Source organism: Nasonia vitripennis, chromosome 5 (genome assembly GCF_009193385.2).
Source record: "Nasonia vitripennis strain AsymCx chromosome 5, Nvit_psr_1.1, whole genome shotgun sequence".
Lineage (NCBI taxonomy): Eukaryota > Metazoa > Arthropoda > Insecta > Hymenoptera > Pteromalidae > Nasonia > Nasonia vitripennis.
Window position 1 is genome coordinate 19,552,337 of NC_045761.1, and position 15,504 is coordinate 19,567,840.

At 36.8% G+C, this 15,504-nt stretch overlaps 2 protein-coding genes and 1 long non-coding RNA gene across 18 annotated transcripts in view; 2 read left to right on the forward strand and 1 right to left on the reverse strand.

The window, feature by feature from the left end:
- Nucleotides 1–11: 11 nt before the first annotated feature.
- LOC100123034 (synaptic vesicle glycoprotein 2B-like) lies at nt 12–5,315 on the reverse strand. Its single transcript, XM_016986287.3, has 11 exons — nt 4,972–5,315; nt 4,335–4,544; nt 4,066–4,228; nt 3,864–3,985; nt 3,551–3,795; nt 3,249–3,451; nt 2,991–3,168; nt 2,758–2,872; nt 2,490–2,649; nt 2,281–2,408; nt 12–2,172 (listed from the first exon to the last, which is right to left on the reverse strand). Exons 1-11 carry the CDS (start codon nt 5,027–5,029, stop codon nt 2,120–2,122), a joined length of 1,635 nt encoding a protein of 544 aa, XP_016841776.1. The 5' UTR covers nt 5,030–5,315; the 3' UTR covers nt 12–2,119.
- A 3,471-nt stretch (nt 5,316–8,786) lies between these two features.
- On the forward strand, nt 8,787–10,683 carry LOC103315797. Its single transcript, XR_512083.3, has 3 exons — nt 8,787–9,021; nt 9,854–9,976; nt 10,086–10,683. It is a non-coding gene; the product is annotated as an uncharacterized LOC103315797 (long non-coding RNA).
- A 2,593-nt stretch (nt 10,684–13,276) lies between these two features.
- Nucleotides 13,277–15,504, forward strand: part of LOC100123047 (phosphatidylinositol 4-phosphate 5-kinase type-1 alpha) — a 33,834-nt gene continuing 31,606 nt past the window's right edge. For all 16 annotated transcript variants that reach the window (XR_001729267.3, XR_004227851.2, XM_031931424.2 and 13 more), the window contains exon 1: nt 13,277–14,194. Coding sequence is in view for 14 of the 16 variants with exons in the window: in XM_031931424.2 (XP_031787284.1) it covers nt 14,086–14,194 (109 nt within the window). In the remaining 2 variants the exon portion in view is untranslated. The remainder of the gene's footprint in view (nt 14,195–15,504) is intronic.

Genomic DNA, 15,504 nt, shown 5'->3' on the forward strand with positions numbered 1-15,504 from the left:
TAAAGGAGATCTCAAAAACATCATAATCAATTTTTATTTTATTACGTTTCACGACGTCATGACAGTTCTTTAGAATTTAGTTTTACGTATAGTATTCTTTTTATTCTGCGACATTTATCCTTTTATAAAAAAGTAACCTACTCTAGCACTCTCGTAAATCATTAGTTATATATAACGAAATTCGAATTCTCATACATAGCTAAAATAAACGATTTAAAATATTAATTCATACTTCATGCATTTTTCGTCGAGTAAATTACAGATTTTCAAAGATACACATATAACACATGCCGATTTACGTCAGATATATTACATAAGGTTAATTGAGCAGAAGAAGATACTTCGATTACGTTTAAGAATTCTCGTCCATCCGTTAGTACGTTCCCTACATGGTACAAGTTCTTTTTATAAACTTAGCAATACATCGCCTATTTTTTATTACACCAACTAATAAAACACTTTTATGATAAAGTAATTGTCTTGACCATTTCCTTTTCTGTATAATTTACCATCTTTACAGTCAGATATTCTATAAGTATTTTTTTCCACTTGAATAGTCATTGTAAAAATTAATTTACATTTTCAAAATCTATCGTGGATCATAATAAGGGAAAAAAGAATTACATCTTTTCAAAACGATTGTAGTGATGTATGTAGGTTTAAACACTTAAGACGTAAGAAATTGCTAAGTAGTACGATAGGTATATGAATATCAAAACGTCACTGAATCAATATTGGATGTTCGTGGAGGGGCTCATTAATATCAATTGATTTTCTTTTAACAAACGCGACTAACGCATAACTTGCTTCACTATATGGTAGAAATTACAACTTAATTCTTTGATATACAATGCACTATAATTATTATTTTTATAATATGCAGTTCGATAAAACAACTGTAATATTCACTTTATGCTGAAAGCAGAAGGCTTCCTAAATCGTTTGATTTCAAAAAGTACATTAGCTCTAATAGGGGATGTATAAAAACACGTTTTCAAAAGTGACTAGTTGCTTGAAGCGTGATTTTATGAAACCAATAATTCTGTGACTCAAAGTAAAAATATTTCGATATCTATTTCACACGGAACGAACGATAATCAGAATTTTGATCAACAAATATGCCAATGGCAGAAAAAATCATTAAACTATTAATTGTAATTAGCTTATTGCAGTAGACTGTAAAATAAATTACATAAGTTTACTATATAAGAAATATACTTTGAAAATATGATCAAGCAGTTATTATAAATAAAATTAAACACACAACTGGAATATATTACCAACAACGTTTGTAGTAAAAGTGCGTTATTGTGATACATGTTTGTTAATTTATTTTTAAAGAATTAACCAACAATCTAAATGTTTCACTGTAGCTTTCCGAAACAAAATAAATAATTATAATGACATACTTTTTTATAATAATTAATTCAATTATAAATGACGGTAAATGCACAAGACATAGATTATACTTGTAAAACTATAATTTTTGAATTTCATTGATTATAAACTCAAGCATTCGACAGACAAGTGAGCTTTGTATGACGCCCAATATATTCAGACATGTATGATAATGTATTTACATAAAAATTATACTTTTTAATCTGTACAATGATATTTACAATTCACTTACTTCGCTTAATGATTATATCGTCAAACTCTACAAAGACTAGCACTGCTCATAAAATACCTATTCTATAATTTGCCATTTTTAGAGTCTTATTCTGAAATTGGTAAATTTTATAAATAAGATTTTTCAAAGTTGTGCTAGTTGTCATAGATTACAGTATGTTTACGAGTGTTTTTACGTGGTTTATTTATTGTCGCCTTTTTTTAAGGTATCGTATTTAATTTTCGTTTAATATTTTCAGAATTTTCAAATCTCGTTTAACTGTAACTACGAACGTTATAATAGCGATTTTAGAATTATGGATTTTATGGATGCAGTACTGGAATGATTCGTAATTATAAAGTATACTACTCACATATAACCCAAACAAGCAATATTTGATGTAAACTGAAATAATATACAGTAGGACATTGTTCAGCATTGTCGACCTCATTGGCATTGTTAAAAGTAGTGGATTCCATATTTCTCCCTTTATGTCCTTGATGATATTCCTTATTTCACATTTTCCTTGTGCTTAGGAATAAATAATGTGAGCACAGCAGAGACTAAAAATAAAACGGTAATGAACATGATGCTTGAATGTTTTTAAAGACAATAAAAATGATTTTTCTTGTAACTAATATTTAGTTTTAGAAATAATCAACATAGATCACCTATGAGAATTACAGCTAATGCTGCTATAGCTACAAAACATCCACTATCGAGAAGCACAGGAAATGTGATATTTCCAGCTAGGGCTCCAATCCGCCCTATCATCATCGCTAAGCTCACAGCCATTGTTCTATAAAGATATTATGTATTTTTATGTTTTAATTAGTACTTAATATTTTTATATGAAAATTGATATTTACTGTAATCTCACCTCAGTGACGTAGGAAATAAATTTACAGTAACGCTAATAACTAAATTCGTCGTTGTACACATTAGTCCGACAAATAAGGAAGTAAGTACTATTATAAACGTGTAATGACTTGCCCAATTAAGAACAAGCACAGCGCAAGTTGATAAAACAAAACAGATTACTGAAAAAAAAAAATATTAATTCTACCAGCATATTGCAATATTTCTTAAGAAAGTAAGTGTAAATGAATTATAAATTCTATTTTTAGATATACATAAGCATTACTTACGTAAAAGATTTTTGTTGCCCACTAAATTAACCAAAGCTGCTGCTAAGAACAAGCAGACATTTGTCGTTGTGGAAACTAATATAGTAAACATGTAAACGCTATTGTCCACTGGTTTCTAAAAAAAACAAACAATGAAGGTAGTATTATAAATGTTGCATCTACTGATATCAATTTTGTTGTATACGGTGTATGTATGTATAATAGTGTAAAAAATATTTTTATAACATTCTTACCACTGTACAAACGACGGATTTTGTTAGATTAGCATCAAGACTAATCGGTTTTGGTAAATTGGATGTTGAGTTATCCAATATTTCACAAAAGGTAAAATTCAATCCACCGCTTGTTCCATTTTGAAAATTGTTCAATGTAGCAAAAAGTTGAGGTTGCCACAGGCGAAGAGTATTAGCACTATAAATTAACAAAAAAGTATATCAGCATATGTAATTCGAATCAAAGAACAGTTATGAGGTTATTAATTTGTAAATTACCAAAGCATTCCACCACACTGTACTAGAACTACCAAAAACAATCTAGCAAAATATGAACCCATAAATAATGGTTTCATTTGAAGAAATCCGTCACTGATGACAATTTTCAGACTTTTTGGTTTAAGTACTGTTCCTCCCATTTGTTCAACAATTTCTTTCTGTTTACCGTTTTGGTCGATTAATTCATTTTCTAACAATTTTATCTAGAAATTATTAACATACAGTTAAAACGATAAGGATACTGAATGTACTCCCTTATTGTGCAATCCATAATATAAAATAATTTAATGATTCATGCTCACTGGGTAAGTGTCCTTGGATACGCCATTATTCACGGCATACATTGTTTTAAAAACTTCTAATGCTTCTTCATTTCGTCCTTGACTCATCAAAAATTTTGGACTCTCGGGAAAAAAGGTTAAACCCAACGCCCCGATTAATATTGGTATCCCACATGACGTAATGTAGATCCGCCAGGAGTTGTAAACGAACGCGTTATCCCCAACTTCAAAGTGCCAATTTTGAGGTATTATAATCCAAGCCAATGCTGTAAGATTATTTGTAAAAATAAAATCGTTTTGTTTAGTTTGGAATTTAGAAAAATTATAAAATTACCAGCATTAACAATGCAGCCAGCGAAACACGTGAAACCAACTGCTAGTGTCACTCTAGGTCGGTCTTTGGTGCAATAAAATTCGGCACAATAAGTCATTATCGTAGCGTAGGGTCCACTGATGCTATTAATCGATAAGAAAATATTATTAATAAAAAAAAAACATGATATACTGCGTCAACAATCCCTAAACCATAAACTTACATAAATCCGCTCATGAACTTGAAAAAAACGATGGTTGCAAAATTTTGCGATAATCCACAGAGAATATTACATATCCCATCAGCGAAAAATCCATATACCAAAATACGCCGTCTTCCCATTACATCTGCAATAAAGCCCCAAATTAAGGCGCTGCTGACCATACCTGTTGATGTGAAAAATTTTAATTTATTAATTCAACATCCAAATCTGTAAAATTGTTACAGATAATCTATTTATCCTGATATTATGGTTATTTCTAATATTCCTACCTGCGTATGTGATACCATTTAGTATTCCTTTGTGGAATAACGATAATTGCAAATCACACTCAGCCGATGGCAAAATCATCGACATATTCGAGCTGTCGAGCACAGAAGCCCATGATGCCGGAATTACAGCTAGGAATAGTAGATAATGGAACTTTCCATATCCACACGTAGTTACTGCTGTTTCAAAATCAGCCCCTTTCGATTCGGATGCTGAAAAGATGGATCGATTGCATGAACACGCGGAATATATTTTTTATTTAAAAAATGAAAAAAAAATCTTTTTCTAAACGTTATAAATGGCTGTAGCTGTTCGTTCGACAGTTTCAGCCTAACTGGCTCAAATTGGACGAGTGTATGACGTCTAAACGATGCAGTTCAATTTGTCGACGATGTATAGAGAAGGCTTGAATATAATAATCACTATTCATAGATTTTTCAATAATTCGTTGACGGTTTTTCATTTCTTCGTTTCGTTTTAAATTTCATTCGCGGGTGCATGATTATAAATCATATTATACTGATTATAACAATAAACTAAAACAGCTTACAGCTAGGATAATTTCTTGTCCAAGATTTGCAATTATTGGACAAAAGCATCGATTATCGTTCGTTGGGATATTAAATGTTTAGTACTTACCCCTGTTTTTCGAGCAAATTTCTTCCAATTGAATCGACTGTTTCTTCTCGATTCCCATCTTCGTCGTGACCGCGCGCGTCTCTACACGCGTCTCTCAAGAAAGAGATCGTCTCTCGAGATCTCGTAAGCTAAACTGACGAAATCAATTTCCGCGGCGTCGAATCATTTTACCCTCCCCCATTCATTCCCTCGATTCTTGTATACAATCTTACTCCCACTCGCTCAGCGCCGCACATCCCCGATCTTTCGAATGCGAGTGCATTTGAATTTGACACAATTTTATCTGTCGGAACTGCTCTTTTTTTCTCAGCACGTCCGAGTACTGCCGTCGACTTATTGTACACTGTGCAGTTGAAAATTTGGATGATTTTCATCGGACTTGATCTGAGTCACCACAACAATCATCTTTGTTTATCGTGCGCTGCGAATGCATTATTGCGAAATCGTGTTGCATGCACTAGAAGCGAAGCAGCGCAAAGTCTCGTAGTCAATGACGAATTTTTCATAGCAGTATCGCTGGATGATATAATTTATTTATGAAGATCGTAGTTTTATAGTATTATTTTGCAGTGTAAGTTTTGAACGAGTCACGAGTCGTTAAATCGAACGTTGGATTACGTCAGAAACGAATCGCATGTCTTCAAAATCGATGATTCGTTGGCCGGTAGTTGAGGATTAGGAAAAAATAATTCATTTTTTATCAAAAGCTGATGCGTTTTATATCAATTATTGAGAAAATTGTACAAATCTAGTACTGAATATAAGCGTGAATGTATAATGATATGACCTACAATTGAAAAAAAAAATTTCCAACGCTGAAAATTGCAGTTTAATCATTGTCGATTCTTAAGAAGAAACCGCCTTACTTCTGGAGTCGGTTGGAAATAATTATTCCTCTTTTGCTGTGAATGTGACATTTGTGTGACCACAGGTCTTTCAGTGAACTGAGTTCGTACAAAAAAACAGACAGTCTAATTAAGCCGGTAAACATTTCTCGATGCTATCGCACAGAGGACGTCACGCTGAGTATCAGAAACTCACTGACATCGAACGATTTCTTCGGAAAAAACAGCCTGAAAAGGATATAAGACGTAATTCCAGCCATATTCTCTTAAATCAAATTTCTCTTAAATCACTTTTCTCTTAAATCACATTAATAACGAGTATAAGTAGCAGATAAGATTTGCCGAAACACGTATAGCAGCGGCGAACTTACCTGAAGCTCCCGACTTCTCCACACGCGTTACCTTCACATTGAAATTCATAATGGTTGATTATATTCCGTGTTTAGCTACTCAGCCGCACTCAATGTCAAGTCGTATGGCTTTGCCGCAAGTAGAGCAAATTGTATTTTTCCAGCAACAATCGACTGAGTGTACGGAAAAATCGAATCGAGCATTGTGTCTCCCAATGAAATGTATCTCATCGCGATAACAATTGTATTTTGATAATTTATTCGTTATAGTTGATGAAGAAAAGATCGGGAGCTTCGTTTTACATAAGATTAGAATCGCGACTTTATTATACTCGTGTGAACGAGCATTAACTAGAGCCTAAATTGCTCTAGTACAACAGGAAAGCGTCCGATGAAAAATACGCGTTAAGTGTGCATGTCGCAATGCTCTATTCCATCGCTTAATATACGCACACTGGACTATAATATAGAAAGAGAGAGAACCTTCGTGAAGCATTTACGCGGCATATTCTCCATAACGCTTCAATTAAATGTAATTCGTGATTTACGAGCTACATTTAAATTCTGGTTAAACGAAGCAAGTGACGTAATGCCGAGTGCATTGAACCAATATTGTCTCTTTTTTTTCTCAAGAGTTTATACACTACGGCAACCAACTGCCGCACGTGTATTGTAACGTATACACATACGCATATATACATAACTGTTTGATTGTGGATCTATTGATAATCAAACGACGCGACGACTTGAGTCGTCTTACTGATCCACGCGCATTGCTGCAGTTATAGCGCCTCTCGATGCTAAAAAAATTAATAGATTGTTGCAGTGTCAATAAAACAGAGCACTGATTGTTAAAAATACTACACGTTGATGATCTTTCATGCCTCGTGCTGTAACAAAGTATATATTGTACGCAAGTGCATTGATGAAGTTGCAACGTACACTTCATGCAAATATATACCTATGTCATTAATTAGATTAGATACCGCTTAATTTTACCTTTTTTATCTATATTTGGAAAACGATTTACTGCTTTATAAATGCAATCGTTAAACTCACCTGTATGTATCAATAGTGTAAAAAAAGTGAGATCTTCGTTGCAGTTGGTCGCGAGGTGATCAAATGACTTTCTAAAGTTAAAAAATTTGTTTATCGTAATAAATTTTTTTACAATTTTAATAAAAGTATCGAATAATTTCTTCATATCTATAATTATTATGTAATATTATAATATATATATAATGCAATGTACGCGAATTATCTAAACAAAAAAAAGTTATACAATTGATACAATTCTGAAGTTTTATAAGAGATAATTATGTATTATAAGAAATAGTTGGCAACATACTGTCACTGACTTTTTGTTATGGACCTTCGATAAGGTTAGAAAGAGAAATGTTAGTATAGTGTATATCGTCGGTCCCTACGAAGAGTATAGTAGATTTCAGAACTCGCGTCAAAAACTAGTACATTTCGTTGTTCGCCGCGAAGATTAAATCATTTCACTATTTGCCGCGAAGACTAGCATTTTCTACCTTTCTCCCCCCGAAAACTAGCACGTATCATATTTTTACCGCAAAGACTAGCACGTTTTATATTTTTACCGCAAAGACTAGCACATTTCATATTTTTACCGCGAAGACTAGCACTTTTCAGTTTTTTGCCGCGAAGATACTAGAACTTTTTACACATTTACCGCGAAGACTAGCACTTTTCGGAGCTTTAAAATGCAAATCTGTGAAATTTGCTGTGCGTACCTTTCCGAGTGCTTGATCTCCCGCGTGCTGAACTTATGGAACTCGACTTCCCCCTGGTAGAAACGGTATCCAAGTTATTTTGAAGTTCTGAGGTTGTCAATATCAGAACTTGGTAGTTTTCTTTGTCAGTTTTTGTTACAAGATGTAACGCTTTTTATCCTAGTTCTTTGGCAGTTTTTAGATTGAGTATTTAGTCCGGGCGCTGAGGGGGTTCTGAGTGATCCATTTTTAATATACGAGGTCGCTCCGGTAACCAAACGTTTTTTTTTTTGATGTATTTTGAGGCGTAGAATCCGAATTTCGTGGTTTCCGGGCGAAAAAGTTGTTATTTTTTTGTTTATTTAACAATTGAATGAAAAATTGATGATTTTTGCTTATTCTCATGGAATGTATGCATATAATAATGTGCGATACATAACTATATGTGTATTTTGAGGCGCAGAACTCAAATTTGACAGTTTTCATCTCAATAAATTATTAGATTATTAATTATTTAACAATCTATTGCATAAAACGTCGATTTTCGCGTATTCTCGTATTATATATGTGTGACACATCGATTTATACGTTTTTGTTAAATAATAAACAATCTAACAAATTTTTAGGCTATAGACTATCGGTTTCGTGTTCTACACCCTAAAAAACGTATAAATCGATGTGTAACACATATATAATACGAGAATACGCGAAAATCGACGTTTTATGCAATAGATTGTTAAATAATTAATAATCTAATAATTTATTGAGATGAAAACTGTCAAATTTGAGTTCTGCGCCTCAAAATACACATATAGTTATGTATCGCACATTATTATATGCATACATTCCATGAGAATAAGCAAAACTCATCAATTTTTCATTCAATTGTTAAATAAACAAAAAAATAACAACTTTTTCGCCCGGAAACCACGAAATTCGGATTCTACGCCTCAAAATACATCAAAAAAAAAAACGTTTGGTTACCGGAGCGACCTCGTATATTAAAAATGGATCACTCAGACCCCCCTCAGCGCCCGGACTATATTCTTAACTATTTTCTTCCGAAGATAGTTGGTGAAATAATACGACACAGGTGCACGTGATTAATGGCGATTCGAGGTTAGAATTGGAAAATTATTACTAGCAGGCTTGTAATCGAGTTTTTTTTAACGAAAGTATATAACATAATTATTTCCATGCGAAAAATCATTCGAAAAATTTCGACCGACCGGGGACTCGAACCTGAGCCCTGCACAAGGATAGCCGCGCGCCTTAGCCAACCGAACCAAGTAAACGTTGTCATTTGACCAACTATCTTGGGCATTACTTTTTAGGCACGACCGTGACACGGAAGTGCCTTATAGTTTTATCATCGAAAAATGTGTGGGATGCGATGTCTCAGGCAATTTTCGACTGATCGGGCTGAAATTTTGGAAAGAGTCCCCTCTTTCACAAAACTAAAAACTATTTTTTTTTATTTCGATCGTCTACGTTTTTGCCACAGAAAGAATTAAAAAATTTCGACAGTCAGAGATATTTGTGTAGAATACACTACTATAGTCAATCAAGTACAGTTCAGCGTAAAATATGATTTCACAGCGAAAGAAGAAATCCTTAAATTGTTAAAAAAATGTTGCGTGGTCGGCGATAAAGCGCTACTGATTGCCTCAGTCTTATTATAACAGAATATCTTTGTGTGACAAAAAAAAGTGATCTCACGTCGATGGTATAACTAAAAGGCTCACACCTTTTGAATTCCACGAATTTTATAACGATATCGTTGCAATATAAAAATAAAAGCTACTATTATTATAAATTATTTTCTTATTATTTTACTTCGAAACATGACTTTCTACTTAATACTTTTTAGTTTTTTGTATTGTCTGACTTTTATACGCGTGGATGTGATAACATACGCGTATTAATAAGGTTTGTGCCCGTGTTTTTACAGATATGGACAGCAGCATATCGTAAAAAAATTAGCGCAGCATCGCAGAATTAGAAGTAAAATAATCTTTCGAGGAATGCAATCATAAAGTAGTTTGAATCCATTTGAAAATCTACAAATAATAAGGTACGCATATGATCTTTCCAATTATTTCATAAACTCCGTGTAGGAAAAGTTCAATGCATAATCGATATATTCTATAAATCATCCGAATCATAAAATGCCTTATTGTCAGGTGTCGTTCTTCCTTAAAATTGCTGAAGCGTATGAAGCAGATATCACGCGTTGAAAAAAGGCAGTACGCAAGTGAGAAGTACTAACCACCCACCAAGTATCAGACTCGCCAGTCTTTGTTTGATATTCGTGCCAGTTCGAGCTTAATTTCCTCTTAATACGTCGGCCCCACGAAGTGTGCAAAATAAATATTGAACGCGTTGAACATGTGACACGTGAGCTTAGACGCGCGATTTGAAGAAATTCCGTATAGAAACCGAGAAAAGTATGACTAGATGTCATCATAATTAATGCCGAACACATATGACGTTTGATAGCTTAATGAAAATGTGGAATACCAATAAGCTGATATAAAAAAGATATTTTACCTGGTCGGTGAAAAATGAGGTGCAAATAAAGATGTCTCGTAATACAACGCCTCGCGCGCTTCATTGTTATTTTTTTACGCCTGGCAGCGCAGAACATGACTTTAGAACGTGGACATTTGCATAACGTTTATATTTGCGCGTGTGTATTAATGTAGCCAATCCAATAATGTAGTTAGAATTATACTCTATCATTTTGATGGAGGCTGATTAAAACGTTTATCGTATCTGAAATCTTATTTTAAAAAAGTTAATGAAACTTGATATCGCCGAGAAAAGTTGTTGACCACCATCCGTGCATTGCCCCTTGCATTTTGATTTATGAACAATTCACGCCATTTAATGAAAATCAATAAACAGCGATAAGAGCTGGTGTATTACAATTTTGCCTACATACGCGAAGCTGCTAATTAAATGTACCGATTGCTCAAAGTGTTTATTCCAATGAATAATATAATATCATTGCAGTGTGTTTTTTATTTTTATTTTCTCGACCAGCATATCAGTGTATAGAGAAAGTGCTTGAAGGAAAAAAACAACACTTGCGCGATCGCATCACAATTTTTCATTAGACGAACCGGTTTCTCGTCGACATAACAGAACAATAAAAATCGCATTAGAGCCTCTATACAATGCACGAAAACAGCTAATTGCCAAGGCGACGCGATAAGACTGTAGAAACCACGGCGTATAAAGCATCGGTCGCCGGATCGCGAAGGGCTTCTTAATTGAAACTTAATTTAAACACCTTGTTAAGAAGAAATCGCTCGCTACATGCGTTTGCTTGTCGTCGTTAAGCCTTGTGTTGATGATCAAGGATTTAGGTGGTGTCGTTGATTCTTGTTATTCTTCCATAGACGTTCTATGTTACTTTGTTCGATATAACGTACGATGTTCATTTATCCTTTTAATTTATTATACGTATGTTTTATAATTATAAAATATCGAAAGTTGAATAAATTACTTTGAGTCTGTAATATTTTACAAATATTTTTCTTTGATTGAAATTGCTTACTCAAAGAATACAAAACGCGTGTTATTGACAAAGCAACTATATACATTTAGCGAATATAAAAAATATATAAACGACGATAATACCCAAGTACGGTAGCTTGAAATTCGGTTTTAACCGACGAACTTTGTTTTCGTTCGATATGAATCCTACGTCATAATGAATATTCAGGTGTCTGCATAATATGTGGTTTCTTCGATAATAAAGATCGAAGGATTGCGGTTGGTAAAACGGTAGATCTGATTATAATTGATTATAGTAGGGTGCCGACATATACTGATTTTTCGATTACTTATTTTACATGTGTTTTCAATTTGTGTACATACTGTCGATGCGAGTTAAACTTATCTTCTAGTCTAGGCGGCTGAGCACTTTTCGTCGGGCTTGAATGGCCAGTAGATCACCAAGGTTATTTCTATGTATTTTTGCCTCCTGAACACGAATTTCGAGGGTGGAATGCCCACAAGTGGTCAGGTAATTTGTTATTAACAAATTAATTGTTAATATTCAACAAAATTATGTTATTTCCACCCAGAAAACATTTTTTTAGATTCTTTACACGATTCTAAATCAAAAATGTTCTTATAAGATTTTATGGAAAAGGCTTTGTTTTTGAGTAAAAAATTGATCAAGTATGATAAAATTTAGAAAAAAATCGCGAGTTTGACCGGATTTTAGTACTCTTTTACTCGAAAACAAAGCATTTTCAGAAAATCTTATAAGAACATTTTCGATTTAGAATCATATAAAGAATCTAAAAAACTGTTTCTGGGTTGAAGTTTTTGGCAAATAACATAATTTTGTTGAATATTAACAATTAATTTGTTAATAACAAATTACCTGACCCCTTTTGGGCATTCAACCCTCGAAATTCGTGTTCAGGAGGCAAAATACATAGAAAAAACCTTGGTGATCTACTGGCCATTCAAGCCCGACGAAAAGTGCTCAGATAGACTATTCATTTTTTTAATGCCAAGTTTTTGTACGTACCAAAATTCATTTGCCATTCTTTGTGAACAATAATCGTAATAGACAATTTGTTAAAGCTCACATTTTCGCTGCGAAGATTATCCTATTTACCAAAAGGAATTTAAAATCCTGATGATGCAAAAGTTGATGAAATTTCAACAAAAAACGTTTAGACTTGGCATCTTTTTCATACCATAACTTATATGCATAAAAAAGCTGCCAATACTACATTCTACGCATTTAAACAGGTGCTGCGCTTTTATGCAAATTTTGAAATTTTTGTTAACTCAGACGAAATTTCACGTCGCGCGAATCGTCTCGCAGTGAATCATTATATTTTGTTTGTTTTTTATTACATTCGTTATCGGCAATTCGGCATATAAAAAGCACAGCACTGAGCACGCTGCAAGCACCAGAGAATATTTGAGATTTGCAAAAGAATATTTTTCGTTCGTCTGCTCAAATAATGATGCAAATTAATCAAAAATTTCAAAGATCGTACCGCGCAGACCGAAACAATTTCAGCAACATTAATTCGAGCATATATATATATGTGTGTGTGTGTGTGTATGTGTGCGTGTGTGTATGTGTGTATGTGTGTTTGAACAAACACCGAAAACCCGATCGTCCTGCCGATCAGAGACCGCCGCTGAACTATCATAGAACGCAGATCGGAAAATCGTCGATACACAAAAAACATCCGTTATCATCAACGTGCTACACAGGCGTCAGTAGGTAAGGTCGTGCTCTATTGAACCAGCCCTCGCGTCCTACCTTACCGACCTCCACCTCGCATTCTGTCCGCCAGATGTCTCTACTCAACCGTATCAAAATGGCATCCGGTCAATAGCGACGTGAAAGCGGCAGCGCCGATATCACCGATGCGGGCGCATCCGCCCCTGCCAATAAACTCGTGGATAGAACAAGTGTTTCGCGCTCGCTTCCAGCCAATCACATTGTCCCATAGCTGCGCTCGCGTACGGAGTCAGTCAGAAAATGCATCCCGCGAGAGGGAAAGGCCGCGGAGAAAGCGGCGATGGACAGAAGCCGAAATAAGCCAAGTGTGGAATAGTCGCGCCCTCCTCGCGAATACGCGATAATCTGTCGCGCGCATGTGCAGTATAAGCGCGAGCGAGCGAGAGAGAGAGGCGAGAAAGTCCGGCCGCAGCAGTAGCGCTCGCTTAGTCGCTTGTGTGTGAGCGGCAGTAGTGCGCCAGGATGCGCGAGGGGCTCGCGGCCCTCCGAGGCCCTAACCAACGACTCTGCCACTGAGTGGAGCCATCACCTGCTGCAAGCTTCGATTTCCTATACTTTAGAGAACGGAGTGTATAACGAAGAAGAAGAAGAGGAGAAGAAAGAGGCGAAAGAGAAACGAGCATACGAGATGATGCGAGGGTTGGGCTGATAGCTACACACCGCACTTCCGCGCGTCTCTCACAAAAAGAGCTGTGTCTCTCCGTCTCCGTCTATACCTACTGTGGTGTGTGCGCGCGTGTGTGCTATATATGTGTCGTGCGCGTGTGCCAGCCTGTGTGAAACCCGAGCCGAGGCTACTTGGACGACGACGACGAGGAGGAGGAGGAACAGCAGCATCGCTGGAGGCGCGCCGCTGACTCTGCGCCGGAGAGCAGAGGACGTGTTGTTGACCAGACGAAATGGCTTCGGGAGACAACGTCGACGTGATCGAGGTGGTCGAGACCAACGTCGCCGGGCCTGCCAGCTCCACCGGAGACCATGACCCCGACGACTCGGGCGACGAGGATCGTAAGTCTCCCCCTTCGATCTGTTTTTCTTTTTTAATCTTCCGCTAATGCCTACTCTACTCTACGCCCACCCACTTTCTCTCTATCTCTCTCGCTCGCTCTCGTCGCCTCTTTCTCCCTATTAGAGCCGCGCTCTCTTTTCGCTCCCTATGTAAGTGAAGCATACTCTCTCGTACTCGCTTCGAGAGCTATCGCACCGCTCGCTCGCGTGACTCTACGGGGCTTCCTCGGCGGCTCCGAAGGGAGGCCACTCTGGATCGAACATAACCTCTCCCACACACACACACACACACCACGTCCGACTCCCGGAGTCCTATCTCCGCGAAGCTGGACGAATGTGTGTATAACGCCTGAGCCTTGACAGCCGCGACCGGCCTGAACTTCCCAACGGGACTGTACGCGCATTGTAGTAGGCGTGCTACACTGCTGCTTTTGCTTTGTGCAGCGCGCGCGCGCGTCTAAAAAGAAAATGTATAGAGGGCGGCTGGAGAGGTGCATTGTGCATGTAACAGTACAGCGCTCAAGGCATTTAAACGTTTCGGAGCAGAAACTGTCGCGCATACTTTTTCTCTTATCACGCCCGACGATGATGATGGAACGACGGCAAGTCGTGTCGGGTATAAATATCAAGGAGAGAGAGAGAGAGAGCGCGCGACGGCCGCGAACGAACGGGACGGCATTCCAGATGCGTGCGCGAATATGCCTATGCGTGATCGGACTTGGGAAAGACAGGCGCCGCCGCGAGAGAAAGAAGGCTGCATGCAACGTATATATACGAGCGAAGGCTCTCACTTTGACGTCACGGCCGCCAAAGGAACGATCGCGCGTGTGGCGGCTTTCGAGGCCTTTGACAGCTGACGGCGGCTAATGACTGGACACTGCCGAATCTAGGGAGAGAGAGAGAGAGAGAGAGAGAGAGAGAGAGAGAGAGAGAGAGAGAGAGAGAGAGAGAGCTGTTACTTATTCCTCGAGCTACTTGAGAAAAAAACATAACGTCCGACGAGAGGCGCCTCGCGAATTACAGCCGCCCTTCTACTTACATGTACTTACCTACATCACACGAGCGGAGAAAGAGAGCGATCCGTTAATGAGTCAAATTAAACTCTTAAGCGCTTCTTTCAAGGCCTTAACGAGACAATGTGTGTAACTTTTCTCGCCGCTCTCGCCTGGAATGCCGCTGTAATTATTCCGGAACGCGTGTGCGATGGATTTTCATTACAGCCGCGCGCGGAGAGCCCTTTTTATATTTAGAAATCGATCCGTTTTACTTTCGCGAAAATGATCGTCAGCGTGTATATTTTCGAGTTTCTA